At 43.9% G+C, this 21,426-nt stretch overlaps 1 protein-coding gene across 1 annotated transcript in view; it reads left to right on the top strand.

The window, feature by feature from the left end:
• LOC146059705 (apoptosis-inducing factor 3-like) overlaps positions 1 to 21,426 on the top strand; it is a 149,807-nt gene that overhangs the window by 9,241 nt on the left and 119,140 nt on the right. The window contains exons 2-7 of the mRNA XM_083172165.1: positions 6,167 to 6,267; positions 8,695 to 8,804; positions 9,675 to 9,784; positions 12,123 to 12,167; positions 12,251 to 12,332; positions 17,946 to 18,058. Coding sequence (XP_083028291.1) covers positions 6,206 to 6,267; positions 8,695 to 8,804; positions 9,675 to 9,784; positions 12,123 to 12,167; positions 12,251 to 12,332; positions 17,946 to 18,058 — 522 coding nt within the window. The 5' untranslated portion in view covers positions 6,167 to 6,205. The remainder of the gene's footprint in view (positions 1 to 6,166; positions 6,268 to 8,694; positions 8,805 to 9,674; positions 9,785 to 12,122; positions 12,168 to 12,250; positions 12,333 to 17,945; positions 18,059 to 21,426) is intronic.

The raw sequence follows: 21,426 nt of genomic DNA, 5'->3' as shown, positions 1-21,426 counted from the left end.
GTGCACCAGAGCTAATTGTGTTTCTGCTCTGCCTGCTGACTTGGGAAATGGGTTGCGGGTCTGCTTGCCTTTTATGCAACTCTCGCACACAGGTCTTCCGGTGTCCTTCACTGTGATTCCTGTTGCCATCCCATCAGCTAATTTCTGGACATTATCATATCCTAAGTGTCCCAAACGTCTGTGCCAGAGTTCCATCGACTCATTTTCAGCAGAGGCTGCCAAAGCTACACATTCATCTGTGTCTAGGACGTATAGTTGGTTGCATCGGGTTGCTGAAGCAATTACAGTCCCTCTTTCATTATGCACCATACACCTGCCCTTTGCAAACTGGACTCTGTAGCCTTTTGCCTCGAGTACGCTGATAGCGATGAGGTTACTTCCTAATTCTGGTACATACAGGACGTCTTGAATATCTGTGACTACTGTCTGTCCCTCAATTCTTAGTCTCACTGTGATTGTCCCAACATTTGATGCAGTAAGGACCTTTTCACCAATCCCGGTAACTGTTGTGGGTGTACACTGTGTTAAAGAATTGAACCACTCCTTGTTGCAGCTGAAGTGTCTAGAGGCTCCCGAGTCCATGTACCAGAGATCCCTCCTTGGCTTGTCTGTTACATTCAGTGCTGACTCGTTCTTCTTATCATGCCGCTTGTGCATGCCACTAGTGTTCTTCATCCTGCATTCTGAAGCCTTGTGCCCTACTTTGTGGCACACATAACATTTGAATGTGCATTTCTTGGGTCTCGCACCCTTTGCTACTAAGGCAGAACCCTCAGCTATGGCATCCTTGTGGATTCTCTCTTGGAACTGTAGTAGCTTGGCTCTCACAACTTCAGTTGTAAGCTTGGTTTCATTTGACTCTAGTGCGACAACCAGAAAGTCAAATTCTTCTGTCAAGTTCTGCAGCATTACCATCGCCACTTCTTCCTCATCCACTTTTGCTCCTACACATGCCAATTGCTGAGCTATCGATAGTATCTTATCAATATAATCGTTCATGTCCTTGCATGCATTCAGCTTTGTTCCATACAGTGTGCGTCTCAGACTTATCCTTCTCATTAAGCCTTTATTCTCATAAGCACCTTGTAGAGTTGTCCACATGTCCTTAGCGGACTCCTTCCCACAGATAGTAGAATACACATGCTGCTCCACAGCCAGACCTATTGTGCCAATGGCCTTGTCTACCTCTTCTGGGTTTGGACTATCTCCTGGGGCTATTGTGACTTTCCATAGCTTCTCCCTCTTAAGCTGCATTTCCATAGCGAACTTCCATGTAGTATAATTCTCTGAGCCTTTGAGCTTTGGAAAGTTCATGCTATGCCCTGTACTGTGCATTCTCGTTAACTCTTCCACAAATGGCAATTCAGAAATAATTCCTTTGTGTTCTTTTATGTACTGCGCTAGCACTTTGTCTTCAGGGGGTTAATCTTCGCGCACGTGACGTGCTGGGCCCATAACCTATTGGCAGAGTGTCTATAAGTACGTGCAGTGTGGTTGTCAGACCTCACACTTAGAAGATATAACCAATTGGAGAGTTTATTCAAGTGGCAGGCTTGTAGGTTACAACAGTACTTTAGTAGTTAACTTCAAGCGGTAATACAACTGGTACATTTAGGATCACAGTGTCAGGTTGTTACTTAGCTGTAGCGTTTTGGCGCGTGCAGGGTCAATGACAGTTTGCTGGTTTACGCTGCGGTATCTCTCCCAGTCTCGCTGCTGCCAATGATGACTGATCTCCCTGTGCAAAAGGTCACGCTGGCAACGGGATTACAGCGGGGACTTGCTCCTATGCGCTCCGGTGCACGTGGAGCTACAAACAGCATGGACGGAGTCACATACGCTCTGAGGCACACACTACGCGGGGACTTCCTCACAGGAAAGGGGACGCTGCCAGCAGGGTCAGGGGTCTCTGCCCTGCTATTCGCTTAAGCGAGCTGTCACTCAGGGTGACGCCTAGCTACGTTGGCTGCAAGGGGACAAGGCAGACTGTGAGCCTTACACTAAACAGTGTATGGAGACAGGCGCTGAGCGCTGCAATCTAACAGTGGTGACTCCAATGCCATGTAGGGATGTAGAATCCGTACACTATGTCATACTTGCCGACTTTTTGGCTGCCCTCTCCAGGGGCGGGATGCTATATAGCAGAAATGCGGTAAAAACCCCGTTTTCGGGGTTTCTACCGCATTTCTATATGCTATATGGCGCCTCCGCAGTGTCAGCGCTGCGGAGGGAATCGCCAGCTAAAGCTGGCGAATCCCTGCAGAAGCCTATGGGCTTCTTACCGCAGCGCTGTTTGAGGGATCCGTCACGGATCCCTCCCAGCGTGCCCTGCGGCCGGCGCCGGGGTCTGCGCATGCGCAGATGGACTCCCGGGTCACAGACCCGGAAGTCCAGCGCCGGCACCGCATCGCAAGGGACAGCTCTTACCGCAAGAGCTGTCCCTTGCATGAATAACGGCATATGTTATAGCATATGCCGTTATTAAAAATGCGGTAGCCGGACGAAGGGGGCCGCGGATGTTACAACATCCCGCCCATAGAGAGGGCAGCCAGCTTGGTGAGGCAGGGGGCAGGGCCATCGCTGGGAGCAAAAAAGGGGCAGTTTGGGTGTGGAGCCATGGAGGGCTATGCGGGAGGGTTTCCCCCCTTTCCGGGGGACCGGGAGGGGGACCCGATTTCTGGGACCCTCCCGGCCATTCCGGGAGGGTAGGCAACCCTGCATTATATGCACCAGTGTCTAACTATATAGTACAAACATTGCATTATTGTGTGGAAAAATAGAAATGCAATGTTACTATTTATGATTTATGACCAACCTTGTGGCAGCTGGTGTCATGTGGTCATGGTGACAGGCCTATTTGTATGTGGAGGCCTGGAGCTGCAGCTCCATCTGCCACATTGTTAATCTGGCCTTGTCTCCAGGGTTCCTACTAACGCCTGCTTCCTCCACCTTTGTTAGTGCGGGGCACACGAACACTGATGTCTGAGGGCAGCGCGGGTAGCTCCCAGTGGATTGCTGGGTAAGCAAAAGCATGAATAGACGGGGATGACGCTGCAGAGTAAACCGGAAGTAACACAGGGCCAGAGGTCTCAAGCATCAAATGGACAGTGATAAACAACCATCGAATCAACTCCTACCTGTCATTTTCAAACCCAGCCTGTAACATGACATTTAGGAGCTGATTGGCTGGCTGTTTATCACTCTCCATTTGATCACTTTTTGTAACTTGATACTTCTGGCCCCCTACGTGGTTCATCTCCACGGCAACGGGAGACTCCTACCTTTACTTACAATGGGGCAGATGTATCATAGCAGCGCTTATCGCGCCGCTATGATACTTCCTGCTTCGCCTCAATAGCGAGGCGAAGCAGGAAGGGACATCGACAAGATGTATTAACATCTTGTCTGCCGAAGCGGGGGAGCGTTAACTCCCCCCTTCGGCGATGTCCCTTTCTGGAGATAGCGCATCAGTTAATACTGATGCGCTATCTCCTGTCCCCTGGCCGGCCGCACTGGGCATGCGCGGGATCTCGCTGTTCACGCGAGATCCCCAGCCCAGCCCAGACCTAACAGCAGGGACAGTGCTGTCCCTGCTGTTTAGATAGGGCTTCGCCAGCCTGATGCTGGCGAAGCCAAACCTGGCTTCGTGCGGAACGGTCAGCGATGCTGACCGTTCATACATTCGGCCTGCTATTATTTTGAATTTTGATAGCAGCGCCGATATGGACAGGGGCGCATAGCACCCCTGTCCATTACCGCATCCCGGCACGATCATACATGGGGGAGAAGAGGTATCAGTGCACATAACGTGCGCTAATACCCCTTCTCCCCCATAACGACGGATCATACATCTGCCCCTAAGTACCAATATTATATTCAACTACTGAAAACGGGTCTGCAGTGTTCCCCCAGGGGTACACGTCCTGCAGGTTGGGAACCACTGCTCTAGTGTGTACCCAGTTTTAATTGTCCTAGTTGGGAGACTCTGTGTTGGTTGCACGGTTTGTACTTGTGCAACGTCCGGCGTGTGCAATGTAGACGTGTAGAATCTTATTTTATACATCTGAATTAAAATATGGACTTTGGAAATCTGCAAATATTTGCTAGGTAAATTCTTATGCTATAGAAAATCTCATTCCTCCGAATATCACCATGATTCCATGGATTACTTCTGATAGCTGTAGAAGCAGCTCCACCTTTCTAAGTGATTACACTGTTTGATCATTGAGGTAGGGAAAGTGCTAGATACCATGTATACAGCTTTCTGCTGTGTCACTGTATAGAGAATAGGGAGAAAGGTGAGAACTGAAAACTTTCTGGTTCATTTACTAAAATATGATATGGGTAGTAGTTGTTCTATTACTGCTAATTGCAGCTAAAGGAAACTCCTATTTCTTGGATTCACTGATATCCCGTCTTCCACCATAACTGGGATTTCAAAGGTGGGTCCGCAGCCACTCAGATGCTTTTCACACCACAGGCTGGACCCGGTTTATTGGTGGGTAGACACCTTTTTAGACTCCATCAGAGTCCGTTCTGCCAGTGTTTGAAGAGGGATGTGGTCGATAGTAATAAGGTCCACAGTGAAAAGTTTGACACACGAAAAAGGGAGACATGGTCAAAATGTTGATAAAAGCAATGAGGCGACATGAAAAAAGGTCAATATGAGTTCTCCGCCTTTTTTTTTTGTCAAAAAAGGTGTTTTTTCCTACTTGACTATACAAGTGGGCATAAAATGAGATTCTAATAGTGTGCCAGAAGCATGGCAAGCGAAGTGGGCCATGTGAGGGGACGCGGTGCACTTTTACGGTGTCCATATCGACTTGTGTTGACATATACACCAAAAACATAAAACTTGATGTCGACCGACCGGTTTCATGTCGACCTATTGACCACGTTGTCCTAATGCGTGTCGATCCTTTGACCGTCGACCAATAGTGGTCGACAGATTGACTGTCGACCTAATTACTGTCAACCCTATCACCCATACGCCTTGGAGATTGCATCATCTTCAATCACTGGTGATCCTGCTCTCTCTATACTTATTGTGCCTTTTATATTGCAGTCTAACTAGGTCCTTCTCGTGTCCGATTCATGGGTCATGTGACCTGAGTTCTCTTTCAAGAACCCTTTTTTACCAAACCATGACCAGGTTAGATCTGGAAATAACTCCGGTTATTGTGGGAGCAGAAAAGGGGGTATTAGAAAGCATCGCTGAGCAGCACGGCGGTACTGACTGGCTGGTGAATCTGTGCATGTGTGACCCAGCTCCTGGTTTGTGCATCTACAGAGGAACTGAAAGCTGTCACTTGGCTTTTAGTTTCTCTTCCAAAAAAATAATATAAAAATAGAATAAAAACTGTAAAACTTAAATATATTGAATATTTCATGGTATCACCACGTTATGCAAAATGGGACTTGCTATGATATATATATTTATAACCTCCCTCTCTCGCAGCATCATCCCCAACACTGCAACCTTTTTATTTCTTCAACAAGTTTTTTGTTGACAGGAAAAAGCCTCCTTGAGGGTTGCCACCGGATCTGGGAGATTCCCGGAAAAACGGTTGAGGTGGCATCCCTAGGTAGGACCCTGCTTTATTACCGTTTAGAAATACCAGTTTCATAGAACATCAGTAAATTCACTCTGCACATTTCAGACTGCACAAATTACCATTTTGAAACGGTAAAAAAAACCCGGCAAAATACTGGGTAAAAAGTGCCGTCTGAAAGGGGCATAAGGAGCTGACTGGGCAGTGATGAAATACAAGACACTTTATTGCTTCACCAAGCTTAATAAATCTGCCCCAACCGTAACTCGCCACCCTCACAGACTGATCTTGCCCAGGACTCACAGACTTTTATATGCAGAGACCTACGGGCTGTTTATAAAAGTCAGCTAGTCCACAGGTGCTGTTATTGTACATTAGCCCTACGTACTCCTTAAACTGAGCTATGGCAGCTTGGTTTGTGTGTTAGTAGTCTATTTTTACAACATACATCAGTTGAGTGTTTATTATTTAAATCTATCTGCTTTTATTTTTCTTGTGCGTTTGTTATGTGACCGCTATATTTGTATTGCTGGCATAAAGAAAATGATGTTCTTTTTTATATAATTAATTATGGTAATTTCATGTTTATTCCTCTGTACTACAAAATGCTACAGGTAAACTTTTTTGGCTTTGCTGGCAAGACAAGAATCACTATGAGTGGAAGAGAGATTATTACCCGGGAACTGTGCAAGGAGTCAGAGATGAAAGATGGCGAGTAAGAGATCCTTAGTGGATAGTCCAATTTACTCCTATCTATCTATCTATCTATCTATCTATCTATCTATCTATCTATCTATCTATCTATCTATCTATCTATCTATCTATCTATCATCTCCCTGCCAGTGATGTCTGCTGTATTTGTTTTTGCCACATAAGCAAACTTAAACTGAGAACAAGTACTACCTACTGTATAGTTTTTTATTTTTGTTAAAATGTTAGAAAACTTTCCATCGACCATGATTCTTATTCAGATCTGATCGCAGTACAAATTTGTTCTCAAAATGGGCAAAACCATGTGCACTGCAGGTGGGGCAGATGTAACATGTGCAGAGAGAGTTAAATTTGGGTGGGGTGTGTTGAAACTGAAATCTAAATTGCAGTGTCAAAATAATGCAGCCAGTATTTACCCTGCACAGAAACAAAATAACACACATAATTCTAACTCTCTCTGCACATGCTACATCTGCCCCACCTGCAGTGCACATGCTTTTTCCCATTTTGAGAACAAATTTGTACTGCGATCAGATCTGAATAAGGGCCTATGTTTCAGGTTCCTAACTGATGAATCCCATACCCCAATCTCTGCATTACCTACATTTATTAGAACAAAATCTAAGATTGATCCTTGCAGACTGGTTTACAAAGCAGTAATTGCTTGAGAGAATCCAGGACATCCTTATTTATTCTTGCTGATATCACACTTCCCCTGATTATCTCCTCACTTTTCATTATCATACAAGTGATTACATACCCTCCAACATCTGAAGGGCAAAAACTGGTACAAATTCAGAAAGGGGACGTGGTCACACCCCCTTTCCTATACTTACAGTACAATGGGCAGTTGGAGACCCAAAAAAGGTACAGGCCACAAAAGAACAGTACTGTAACTGCCAAAAAAGGTAAGTTGGAGAGTATGTGATGGCATCTGCTAATACTATATAGCTATCCAGTTCCTCATCTATGATTCTTTCTCACCAGTTTCTGGAGTTACCCCAATGCTTTCAGTCCTGTAGTATCTAGGCCTTACAGGGAAATAGCATCATGTCATCAGCAATGTCTTCTATCCTGTTCTATGGTTACATAGAAACATAGAATTTGACGGCAGATAAGAACCATTTGGCCCATCTAGTCTGCCCCTTTTTTACCCTTCAGGTAAACTCAACCCTTTTTAATCCTTATTTCTTTGTAAGGATATTCATATGCCTATCCCAAGCATGTTTAAATTGTTCTACTGTCTTAGCCTCTACCACCTCTGATGGGAGGCTATTCCACTTATCCACTACCCTTTCTGTGAAGTAATTCTTTCTAACATTTCCCCTGAACCTACCTCCCTCCAGTTTCAGTGCATGTCCTCGTGTTTTATTACTTGTTTTCCTTTGAAGAAAATTTCCCACCTGTACTATGTTAAAACCCTTGATATATTTGAAGATTTCTATCATGTCCCCCCTTTCCCTTCTCTGCTCCAAACTATACATGTTAAGATCTTTTAGTCTATCCAGGTAAGTTTTGTGATGTAGGCCATGAACCATTTTAGTTGCCCTTCTTTGTACACTCTCCAATGTATTTATATCCTTCTGAAGATATGGCCTCCAGAACTGGACACAGTATTCCAGATGAGGTCGTACCAATGACCTATAAAGTGGCATTATTACGTCTTTTTTTCTGCTACTGATTCCTCTCCCTATGCAACCAAGCATCTGACTAGCCTTCCTCATTGCTTTGTTACATTGCCTCCCTGCCTTTAAGTCACTTGAAATAGTGACTCCTAGATCTCTTTCCTCCTCAGTAGTTTCCATTATAGTACCCTTGATACTATATTGAGCCTTTGGGTTTTTGAGTCCCAAGTGCATAATTTTGCATTTTTTAGCATTAAACTGTAGTTGCCATTCTCTTGACCAATTCTCAAGTTTACTTAGATCATCAGTCATTTGATTTACCCCTCCTGGTGTGTCTACTCTGTTGCATATCTTTGTATCATCTGCAAAAAGGCATACTTTCCCTTCAATACCATTTGCAATGTCACTGACAAAGATATTAAAGAGCACTGGTCCAAGTACAGATCCCTGGGGTACTCCACTGGTAACATGTCCCTCCATAGAATGCACTCCATTTACGACAACTGTCTGTTTCCTATCCTGCAACCAGGTTCTTATCCATTTAATTGTTTTATAATCCAATCCCACACTTTCAAGTTTATTTAGCAGCCTGCGATGTGGGACAGTGTCAAATGCCTTACTAAAGTCTAGATATGCCACATCTACAGCCCCCCCTTCATCTAGTATTTTGGTCACGGAGTCAAAAAAGTCAATGAGACTTGTTTGGCATGATCTCCCTGCAGTAAAACCATGCTGTTTTGGATCCTGTAAGTTGTTTAATTTAAGATATTCCACTATTCTTTCTTTTAATGTTTGTTTGCTTGCAGGATGAAGGAGTTTGACATCGAGGGAAATTCTGTCCTGTTAGTGAAGAGTAACGGGGTATTTAGTGCTGTGGGAAACAAGTGTTCCCACTATGGTGCACCTCTAAGTAAAGGTACGATTTGTTTTATCTGTTTACTGATCCTTATGTGGTAATGGGGTCTATGTACTAAGGCCCTGGTGCTGGTTGGCTCATAAGGCAGTGGTAGTTCACGGCTTTGCAGGCAATGTAATACCGCCCACCGGGCAAGCAAATGCCCGCCCCCCCTACACAGCGAATATCCTCACAGCGCTACGAATGGATGTTTTGCATAAACATCCATTCACAGGCTTGTGTGGGGGCCTGAAATCATTGTATGGGTGCTGACCATCAAATGATTTCTGTAGCGCTCGGTAATCTAAGTCACTCTCTGTGATTAGGGGCTACCTGGTGCAAGAACAGGGCAGGCAGCTGAACACCCAGCGTCTTCCTAGGCCCACCCAACGTCTTCCTAGCCCCACCCAGCGTTTTTGTGGGTACGTCCAGGAAACACAGAGCAGTCACATGCGAACGCCCCCACCTGCACCCCCCCCCCCCCCCTTCCCTGGTGCGAGTGCCTCGCAGACTATGCAAGTCTCCCAGGGCGCCTGCAGAGAAGACCTGCACATGTGCAGATCTTCACCATCAAACTCCCCATACGAACATAGGAGGGAAGAATAAGCAGATAGATCAGCCAGTGGCAATGATCAGACATGACCACTAGGTTGTTGGCAGTACAGAAGAACACTACCAGAGGAAGCATGTTTGTCACTGATCTGTATTAGATCTTCCCTTTACTTCTCAGAAAACCTGTAGATTGTCCACTTTGAACCTTCGGTCCCCAGTTCAGTGTCCATCCGTTTTATGACCCCAATTACAATAATTTAAAAATAAATTAGCCTCTTAGTTGCTTATGATAACAGTGTGTGGCTACTGATAATTGAGTGTGACTCTGCGGAATTACAGGGGCTCTGCTAGGTGACAGAGTTCGTTGCCCCTGGCATGGTGCCTGCTTCAATGTAAAGACTGGGGACATAGAAGAATACCCTGGGTTGGACAGCCTACCATGCTTCAAGGTAAAGTACTGTAGGCCTACTTTGTATATAACATTGTGTGTTGATGCATGAAAGGTACAATGATTATGAGCTCCTATAACCTACTGGTACTAATGAATCCTATTGTATACCATGCGAGGGGCGCAACAGAATTTTCTTCATACATCTCTGTGTTAATGGAGAAAAGTGATCAGCTTCAATATTTTGTTAAAACTGCACCATACTTACCTACTTTCGAAAACTAGTTCCAGGGAGATTATAGCCGGAAATAGAATTTTGCAAAGCGCCCCATTGAGGGGGCGTGACATGCTCCACCCAAAGGGCGTGTCTATTTCCATATATATGGAGAGATTGCGAAAAGAGATTGTGAATGTGGCACCTAGAAGCGTGGGTGTGTGCTGCTACATCTGAGAGGAATCTTTTAAAATGACTTATATCCAAATGTAGATGAGCCCCAATGCAGTTGGTAGTGCTGGGAAACGGCGCTGATGATTCAATGCAACTGTTTCTATCTCTCATTCCTTTTTTCCCAAACAAATGTAACAGGTTAATGTGGGCTAGGTGAAATCACGAAGATTGCTAGACCAGGGGTCCTCAAACTATTTTGCTCTGGGACCCCATTAGATAAATAATTGCAGGACCCCAGCAATTTACTGCAGGAGGTCATCACATCACATGTGTAGATAGCAGACAGCATATACATGGCTGCATTGTGGAGGCACAAAATGATGTGAGGAGTCTAAAATAACTGACAATACAACAGATGTATCCGACTCCTTGAATCACTGGCTGAGAACAGAAAAGTCATCAGCCTGATGGTCAGGAACATGGAGTCGTGACCCCATGCTGAGAAGGTCAGGACCCACAGTTTGAGAACCGCTGTGCTAGACGAATGAGAGAGAGAGGGAGATTACTGTTATTTCAGGGAGTGCAGGAGTGTAGGCAACCATGAACTACACATGTGTCAAAATGACTGTAAAACCAGTCAAAGCACAGAAAATTGCACAGCAGATTCTACACAATGAAGCTGTTCAGTGTCTGGATACAAGGACAAGATCAGCATTCAGCACAGTTTAAATTCGCCGTAGGCCAAAACCCCAACACATTTCACATTCCTGGACAGTTACACAAGAGTTTAGATAGGAGATCGACACTAATTTATGCACATGGGAAGATTATTAGACGTGCACGTTGTTATCCATAAAATATATATAATAAAAAAATGTGTATTTACGTTGACAAAAAAATGTACACACAATTATGACAATCCAGCGTATTATAAGAACAAAGCCTTGTTCTCATGTAATGTGTATCCTGCTGTTGTGGAATATTACATTAGTATTTTACTGGATAACAGTTTATTATAGAACCTTTGAAGATAAATCCGGTTCCACTTCTTAACTGCTTGAATAGACCAAAAGGAGGGCAAAGATTGTAATGTGTAGCAACGTGGGATCATTAAATACAACAGTGTAATGTTACAAGACGTGATTCAAAGTTGTACATAATGCTAATATTTATGGTGTGGAATAATTATTGCCTGATTGCGCATGCATCACAGTGGCACTGTACATGAGCAAAGGTACCTTGGCGGTATTGCTTGAAGTTTCCTGTATGCAGAAAACATGGTGCCAGTGTCTTAGGTCCTTGTTCTAGTTCACTCTTTCTGACAAAATCCCTCTTAGATGGACCAAACCATGTGCACTGCAGGGGGGGGGGGGCAGATGTTACTTGTGCAGATAGAATTAGATTTGGGTGAGTTATTTTGTTTCTGTGCAGGGTAAATACTGGCTGCTTTATTTTTACATTGCAATATAGATCTCACTTTGAAGAAAAACCCCACCCAAATGTAACTCTCTCTGCACATATTATATTTGCCCCACCTGCAGTGTACATGGTTTTGTCCATCTAAGAAGGATTTTGTTATAGTGATCTAGAATAAGGCCCTTAGTTCCAGCAGCCATTGAGTGGGCAGGTGGTAAATATTTTTTTTTATATATTTTATTATGAACGGGTGTCGTCATGCCCACTTTTTAAGCCTGCCCCTGTCCCCCTTACTGGGGCCTGGCTTGGCTGTCTATGCACTTGCCTACGGTGGTGACAGGGTATCTATGGTGGTGGTGATGTATCCAAGGCATCTAACTGAATATTGCGTTTTGTGAGTATTTCCAAGTTTTTCACTTTTTTTATTTTTTTTGTTTTCTTAATTAATGCTGAAACCAATAAAATGTCTTATTGAGCCATGGTAGATATTGTCAGGCTTCACTGAATATTCATTGGGGAAATTTGTAACAAATACTTTATGTTTTCATTTTTAAATCAGCACACATTTTTCCTTGTTTTTCTTTTTACCTATCAGGTCACTGTGTCCAACGGAAGTGTCTGTATTGTCACCAATAAAAAGGTAAACACGAATAATGTCATGGAATATCATTTCTACATACCGGTAAGCCAGCTAATGTCTCTGTAAATGCCTTTTATTTGTAGGCACTGGAGAGTGTTAAAAGGATAAAGGCCATGAGCAGCCAGTCTGCCAGTAACAGGAGCACCGTAGCCATTATTGGAGGAGGTAAATATGACGATAATTTCTGTTTTTGACTACTTTTTTTTACAGTCTTATATATCATATTATTTATTTGCACCTTTTTTTTTTTTTGTTTTAATTCCCATTCATTTTCAAGGCTTCATTTATTTTTAAAAGACAACCAAAGACTCCACTTGGTGGCAGCAGTAAGAAAAATAAAATATTCTATGTTTATTAAAAAAAAGAAGTGGGGCAGATGTAACATGTGCAGAGAGAGTTCGATTTGGGTGGGGTTTTACTTCAAGGTGAGATCTACAGTATATTGCAGTGTAAAAATAAAGCAGCCAGTATTTACCCTGCACAGAAACAAAATAACTCACCCCAATCTAATTCTCTCTGCACAAGTTACACCCCCCCCCCTGCAGTGCACATGGTATTGTACATTTGAGAGGGAATTTGCCTTTGTGAGTGAACCAGAATAAGTTTCTACAGATGATGAGATGAGTGTATACATGATACAATGTACTCATTTGTTTACGTATTTATTTTCAATAATGACAAATATAACTGATAAATGTCATATAAATTGTTATCAAATCATATCTGCACAATTAATACTCATAATAAATTAGCCATATCAAATATTTATTTGACATGCACCTTAATACTTAATTGGAACCGATAAGCAATAGATAGCGATAAAAGTATTACACCAGTATCATCTTCCATTTCTTAATAGTAATTAACCTGTGTGAAGCAATCATACATAAATATAATAATCTATAAAGTCAGTATCCTGTAAAGTTTCAATATTGAGTTTATGTGATGTGAGCAATATTTGCATCCTATAGAAGGGATGTAGCCAGGATCCCTGTGGTCACCATCTCCATGGTCACCATACCAGTTTCTCAATCCCAATGGTTTAAATATCAACAAATACCAATGGTGAGTATTATGGTTATGGTTAGACACTAGGGGGGAGGGTCAGGGACAGGCTGCAGGAGGTGTTAGTTAGGTTTAGTTTGGCCAAAGCAGACATTTAGGTTTAGGCAGCAGCAGCAGTATACTTTCTAAACTTTGTCAGGATTTTGACCATAGGGCAGGCATGGCCAAACCATGGCCCTCAAGCTGTTGCGAAACTACAAGTCCCATCATGCCTTGCCACAGTTTTGCTATTAGGGAAAGTTAAAACTATGGCAAGGCATGCTGGGATGTGTAGTTTCACAACAGCCGGAGGGCCGCAGTTTGGCCATGACTGCCGGAGGGATTTTACAGCCAGTATTGTGGCCACCGTGGTGGTTACTGCCAGGATATCACACCCAACCCAGATCATGAACCCACTATTTCCAGCACTTACATGTTTGAGGCAAAGGTCTTGATGAAAGTTTATTTAGATCAAGTGATAATCTAGTTATTCAGGTATAAAGAACTTCAGTGTCCGAGGTAGAATGTTGAGAAATATTGTTCAATGATCGAGCAGTATTCTAGATTAAATATTTTTTCTTAGAAGATAGATGAATGCATATATATAGTAAAATAAATGTAAAACAACTTGTTTGCAGTAATGGTAGAATTAGCCCACTCCTTGCAATTCAGAAAATTACACTTTGCTGAACTAAGGGGGTCATTCGAACCTGATCGCTTCTCTGCTAATTTGCAATGACCTGCGATCAGAAAGCCACCGCCCGGCAGAGTGAAATCCCGCGCTATGCAAGGCTACAGGAGGCTTGCAAAAATGTTGCAGGTTGGTGATTAGCTGCAAATCCTTTGGCAACTCACTAGACCGCTCAATAATATGGAATATATTTACCTTCTGCAAACTAGAGGAAATCAGGTCCGGCTCAGCAGTACCTTATAGACTGTGGTGTGATGTTATTGGTACAATGGAATTGTACTCAGTTGACCACATACTTAGCATTTCCTGTTCAAAGCTTTTCATATCTATATTAAGCTACATGGGCACTTTACATGCATTAAATATGTCTGCTGCAGGTGGGTATGGCGTCAGAGAGGGGGTATCCCAGGACCCATCTTGATCAGGCTTGCACAGTTTGGATTGTCCCTTTATAAACTCCTTATTCACAGGCAGACTGTAAAATCAGGTGCAGTTTGTAGCTTAGGTGGACATTGGCGCTGGACAGTTGTAGCCTCACTATAAGTCCTTTATAATTGTTCCTTACATCCCGCACCCCAGTGGCAGTCCTGGCTGTGGGTGTAAATTATTGGGTGTTATCCTATACTTTCATTGGGGCTGCTCTTCATATCATCTAGTCAGATTTAATGTCAATATCTAAAAAAAAATTATAGGCACAGATGCAAAAGTGACACTACTAAGATATACAGTCCTGTTGAACCCTTTTAATTAATCGTTTTTAATGAGGTTTTATGAAAGTACCAAAACGTTTTGACATGACAACCATAATACAAAACAGATCAAAGATCGGTACAATTACATAGTCATTGGTTACAGAGTGGGTGGAAGAAATAAAAGGGGAAGAAGGGGAACAGTATTACCGGATAAGTTATACGGTAGGATGTAATCATATATATATATATCTCATTAGTTCAGACATATTGCTGTTATAAGCCATACAAGTAGCTATCTGATAACAGTAAAATCATGAGCACAATCAGAAGGGATGACATTCAATTTATCAACCACTTTATACAGTTTGTACATAACTATGAGGAAGAAGAAGGGGAGCATAAGCTGTCAATTGAAGGGTTATGTGTTTGGGAGGTCTGAGTGGAGTCGATGTTTTTGTATAAAGACCATTGTTAATGGCTATTAAATATGACCAGAGAGACAATAAGTGAAAAGCGCAGGTTACGTAATAAGTCCGCAACCTGCGTACCCTTTATACCTAACTACGTGCGAACAAAACGTAGCGCAGCGTAGCGTACCTTTGATTGTATATTCTACACCAAGAACCAATACCTTAATAAGAGATTCCTTCGCAGTAATTTGTCTCTAATCTGCGAATATACCCTTATGGACAGTGTCCGTAATATACCTTTATCGCTAAATGCGAATAACAGACACAAACCACAGTATAGAAGTAAGGAGATAAGAACTCCATAAAAAGGTTGTATTTAAGTCCCTAATGGACAAAAGGGGGTTACAGGAATAGAAAATACAGGTTTAACAAGTGATACAATATGCTAACAATGAATACTAAACAGGCTCTGCTAAGGGGAAATAATACAGATACAAGACACAACCAGCCAACTATACAATAAGTATAAATACCGTTAATGCAACCGTTACCCGTTCTCATCAAATATGCGAAGCGCAGTCCGGTCAGAGCTCACTATCGTTCAGGGATGAACTATAGTCCGGTGGTAAGTCAGGGAAAAGTAGATGTGCCGAAGAGACTTTGGCTGCTCTGGGTCGCCTATCTTATAGGGTCAGAAAGGGGAGGTCAAAGGCCGTTCTCATTGGTCAGAGATCATATGTCAGGTCCACTGTGATTGGGGGTTAGACGCTGCACCTGGTCTGAATAGGTGCAGGGGAGTGAACTTTAAGAGTCCTTTGTTTGATGGTTTCGGCGTCAGCAGGGATAAGAACTGGTTTCATCTAGTTTCCTTTGTTACCTACTTTCAACAGAAACTGTCTCTGGAATATGGATTATGTCCATAACTGTCGAGCCGTGTATATTGTGAAATATTCGCAATGACCGGAATACTACGCATAAGAAACGGAACGGAACGGTACTAAACATGATACAGACAGATGTATGCAGGGCTAACTAAGCTATGTGTGGCGTTCTAAACCTTTTAACTATATTTCATTTCGTGTAAGTGTGTTATTATGAATTTATGTGTGATAGTATGGCTACTCTTCTGGTCCACTTTGTCACACATACTCGGGTATGGAAACTTTATTTGCGCAACTCTGCGAACCAAAATGGCGGCCATACTATCCTAAAATGGCGTGTGCGTAACTCGACTTCCATACCATTTAACCCATTTATTTCTGGTGAGAGGTGAGGGGGGTTGTAAGGACAGGGAGCTGTTTCATATATAAAGTGTTTGTGAATTTCGGCTTCTATACCTTGAATGGAGGGGATAATTGGCGTTGAACCCTTATTCTAAAAATGAACTTACATAAATGCAGCTTAGACAAGCTGTGTTTAAAGAAAACAATTAAGCTTTATGTAATGAAAGGAGAGAACCTTGGGGACAGAATGCAGTTACTGTAATGTGATTCCTACATTATAGGGGGTTGATTCAGATGTGGACACCCTCCAACATGACCCATTCCATTACTTACTAGTGGCAGTTGCAGAGGTGGGGCTGCAGTTCAAATTTAAATAGCCGCAAATCCTACCTACTTGTAGGTAGGACAGCTTATGCACACAAGCCATGGTGCGACTATGCAAAACACAGGCTCCAATAGGCTGCATCGACTGCAGCCCATAAAAACTGGTTAGGGCAGCATGAAAGTCAGGGAGTGATTTCCTACAGGAAGCCAGCTCTGCTTATCGCAGCCCGGGCTGCCAGTCCCAGATGGAGAAAACACCTCGCAATGGGACTGCCTGTAGTAACTGACAGGTAGAGTTTCCAACAGGAAGTCACTGCCACTCAAGGTTCCCCTAACCTAGTACGATATGGCCCTTTACACATGATTTCGACCCATTGGGCTGATTACATCATATGATAAGTGCCATAAAGTGTCATATTGTTTCCGGAGATCCTCATGGCTGCCACAATGATTTGTTGTATCCCGCATGACTGGGATCGCATTCATTACATCATACGCATACATGTATCATATGCGATCCTAGCTGCCAGGCAGTTGCCGAGTCATCACATGCAAAGCTGCATGTGATACCTCAGCGTAGTGCATGGGGGGCCTTCACAGTGAAACCAGTTCCATCACAGACTGCATCTGGCTCACTGACACTGAGCTGAGGTGACAGATGTTACCGGGCGGCTGCAATCCTGCTGCCCATAGTGTTAGGGGTGGCAGTTGGTGTGGCTCATTTATGTGAATTTTGACCTGTGCTGAATGTCACCTCTGCAACTGTCACTAGTAATGAAGTCCAGGAACAGAGCATTTTGGAGGAGATGTATTATTACAGAAGCCAAGCTGGTAGCTACCACGACAAAATATATGACCATCTTGTCTGTTGGAGACCACCTTCGATCTCCCTTAGCGCACACAGCACAATAGTTTAGTGATGTGTCCCCCTGCCTGGCCGGCTCCAGTACGGCGATCATGTGTTGCCAGCATGAAATGTGTCAATGTAACCTATGTAATGCCTCCCCCCTTCATCCCTGCTTGATGCTGCACTGTATATCCACAACAAATTCCGAGTGTGCGCAAGCACACATGGCCAATAAAGTTGATTCTGATTCTGATATGTTCGAGATCCCCATACTCACGTGAGATCTGAGTTACCAAGTTTTTTGTGACACCAGGCTGTGATTTGTGTCTTTTTAATACATTTTGTCAATTCCGCAAGCTATTTTCAGTTTTGGGTATTGTTTTTTATTATAAAGGGGTAGAGTAGCCCCTTGAAACAGCTGCATAGTGGGATTGATAATTGGATTTAGCACCTCATCCAAACTGCTAGTTGATTTCCCATTTGAAATGGCTGCTGCTAACAAATTTAATTTGACTTATAATTTGCTTAATTTTCCTTCTCACTACAGGTCCTGCTGCCTTGGTGTGTGCAGAAACCCTTCGTCAGGAAGGTTATACAGGGAGGATTGTCATGGTGACCAGAGAAAAGCACGTCCCATATGACAGGACAAAACTAAGCAAGGTCTGTTCCATGCTAATTACTCTGCAGGGACCAGATGGGATTATTTTATTGTATATTAAAGCTTTGTTCTTTATTTTTTGGGGGGGGGGGTTTGATGGTTGTTTATTCTGATAGTCAAAGCCACTGGTCATCAGCACCTGTCACAAACCTCCGTAGGGTAAATCTACCTGTAGGGCTCTACCCTTAAGCTATTGGTCCAATGTATATGACTTAGTCATTTATATATAGGTGAAGAGAGTTAATAGAGGGGTATATTCAACTGATGTCGAAACTGCCGTCTTGCCGAAAAGACAGCAGTTTTCGACATGAAAAGATCGGTAAGGGATTACGATCTATTCAATGCTAGCTGGTTTTTTTCGGCAGGGTCAAAATGTTCCGACCTGCCGAAAACAAGGTGGATTGACAGAATAGCCACTAATCCACCTGCTTTTGACGAAACACTTTCAAAACCAAAAGGTTTTGCCCATGTTTCCGGAAATCTCAATCCCACTTTGGGGCAGATGTATTAAACCTTAACAAGAGATAAATGCAAGGGTGACATTTATCTCTCCTTATCACCCTTGCATTTATCTCTTGTTAAGGCTTAATACATCTGCCCCATTGAAAGTTGCCGGATTGAGGCAGGGAGGACACTGCCGAGAGTGAGCAGCAGCACCTTACATGGCGCCATCCTCCCGTACCCTCCTGCCACCTCCCGTACCATGCCGCCACCTCCCGTACCCACCCGCTACACTCACCTGCCCCACCTCTGTCCAGCTCCCGCTGCTCTCATCTGGCCCTGGCCTGGCTCCCTCTGCCTCCCGCCGCCGCGCTCACCCAGTGCCTGCGCCGGCCGGGTGAGCATCAATCAGCATCCAAATCCGACATCCGGATTTGCCCGCTGCATTGAATAATGGATGACGGATCCATTCCGTCAAAAGAATTTCAGAATGGATCCGGCATTCACTGAATATACCTAGAGTCTCTACCTGGACAGCAGTATAATTCTGCCTCCCATCAGTCTGGAGCATACAGTACATCTGAATTGTTATCATTAGTATAATACCATAATTGTAATTGTTTAATCACTAACCGTTTAGTTATGTTGTTCATTTATCTGTCCATTTTCACACTGCGTAAATGCAAATCACAAAAGCTCTAGACTCACCATAAATGTTATAGACACTACAAGCTGTCAGTAGCCACAACTCCTTCACTCCGTTTTTGTCAGCCAAGACTAGAATAGATGGGGTCAGGTATTGTATTGAGAGCTCAGCACTGTTACAGTACTGAAAGACCCAGTTCTATAGGATGCTTGTATAAACAGGTAATGGGTAGCATACGTCTTTTATTGTGTGGGGGAAACTGCTGGCAAGATTCCTTCTACAGAGAAACATTTGGACTTATCCATACCTGAACATTTATTCTTGCTGTGTGTAATGACCGTTTCATACTTATGCTCTTGACAAATACTACTGGTCAGAATGATGAATAAAAAACTGTGGTCTGATGACCACAGCAAAAATACCACTGATGTCATGTAAATGACATGGGGTATTTATTTTCTCATTATGTGAGATATAGTCTACTAGATGTGACCCGCAAACCGGGAAAAACAACACCGATTTGACCACTGAAACAACCCCCCGTAATACCATTACTAGATCTACTCCTACTGGTTTATGTCGCCACAATGCTTAATTTTACTTTGAGACGCTGCTACAGCTGAGAAGCACATCAGCCTGCCTGTTACTGACATCAAGCTGTCCATAAAGGGATTGTATGGTAAGCTTACAGTTAGGGCATGCTAGGATATGTCATTTCTCAGCAGTGTTATACCTCTTTCAGACCGCGGTTATTGTCGTTTCGACCCGGGTTGATCTGTGGTATGAAAGCACCACTGACCAAATTCCCAGGTCGAGCAACCGTCATTTCAACCCTGGTCACAAGGGTTGAACACGGCTCTCCTCTGCGTTGTTGTCCAGTGTGAACGGGTAACCTGGGTCCAGCAACATGGGTCCAGTTCATACTATGGAGGAGGCAGCGCTTCGAGACAGCGTCAGCTCCAAGCGCTGCCTCCTCCCCCTGCCTTCTTCTGTATAAGCCAGCTTATTGCCGGATCCCTAAAACATCGGAAATGGCGAGTCCCTCCTGGGACTGATCCGTGTCCAAATCCTTGGTGCAATCTGGCATTACCCAGTGTTATAGGGGTATTACAGGCTTCCAAGTTCCTACTCTTGTTGTACCGTTTGCTGGATTTTAGTGCTTTATTATATACTGAACATTTGGAGTTGCACAGTATAATAATTTTGTTGGCTGTGTACAGTGTTACTGAAGGTATGATCAGTGCACAGTGAACTTTTATCCTCTACAATTTCACAAACCACACCACACCCAGGGCTGGCCTCTTGCTGAAACCATACACTAGTGCTTTCTGCATCACTTCCTTTGTTCTCTGTTGCATAAAAGTAACCAGGTAAAAGCTCTGCTTGGTACATTACTAATTGTAAACTGTGTATTGTATGTCTATTTACAGTTGCCGGATGGCTGACTGGCAGTGGGGATTTTGACAGTCATTACACTGATGTCGGAATCCTGACTGCTAAAAGCCCGACAGATGGGCAGTGGCTATTCTCCCTTGTGGGGGTCCACGACCCCCATAGAGGGAGAATAAAATAGGTGGTGAGCGTAGCGATCCACTGTGTCTGCAGTGTAGTGAGGGCAGCTTCATTGCACTCCCCCCTGCTGTCTGAGTCCCCGCAGTTGGGATTCGGACGTCAGGCTAATGCATACTTGCCGACTTTGGCATACTCCTTTCCGGGAGAAGCCCGGAGAGGAGTGAAAGGGGGCGGGTAGAGGCTTCGTTTTGGGGGCGGGGCACGGGTGATGTCATCAAGCCCCGCCCCCATGACGGGCTGAAGCCTCAATTTGCGGGTCCGTGGGTGGAGGGGCTAAAAATGCCGCGAAATGCCGCGAATTGCGTCATTTTGCCCCGCCCCCTCCCCGCGGACCCGCGAAAGTCATAGTTTTTAGACCGCGGGGAGAGGGGGAGCCGGGGCTGTAGGGAAATGCGGGAGACTTGCCCCCCTTCCCGGGGGACCGGGAGGGGCACCCGATTTGCGGGACCCTCCCGGCCATTCCGGGAGGGTAGGCAAGTATGGGCTAATGACTTTCGGAATCCCGACTGTCAGTGTTTTATACCACACCCCTATATACAGTACATCTCCCTATTTTACACTACATAATACAGTATGTTGGTACTTTAGAAATACAATTTAATAGTAACTATAGGAAGTTATGTGATGAGATCCACTCTGCCTGATAAAAAGTGACCACATCCCAAATTGATTAGGTGGTTCAGATTACAATCAGCATCACCTACAACGCCA

Source organism: Crinia signifera, chromosome 2, assembly GCF_055691185.1.
Source record: "Crinia signifera chromosome 2, ASM5569118v1, whole genome shotgun sequence".
Classification (NCBI taxonomy): Eukaryota; Metazoa; Chordata; class Amphibia; order Anura; family Myobatrachidae; genus Crinia; species Crinia signifera.
Note: the sequence above shows the minus strand (reverse complement) of the source record. Positions and strands in the feature narration are given on the sequence as shown.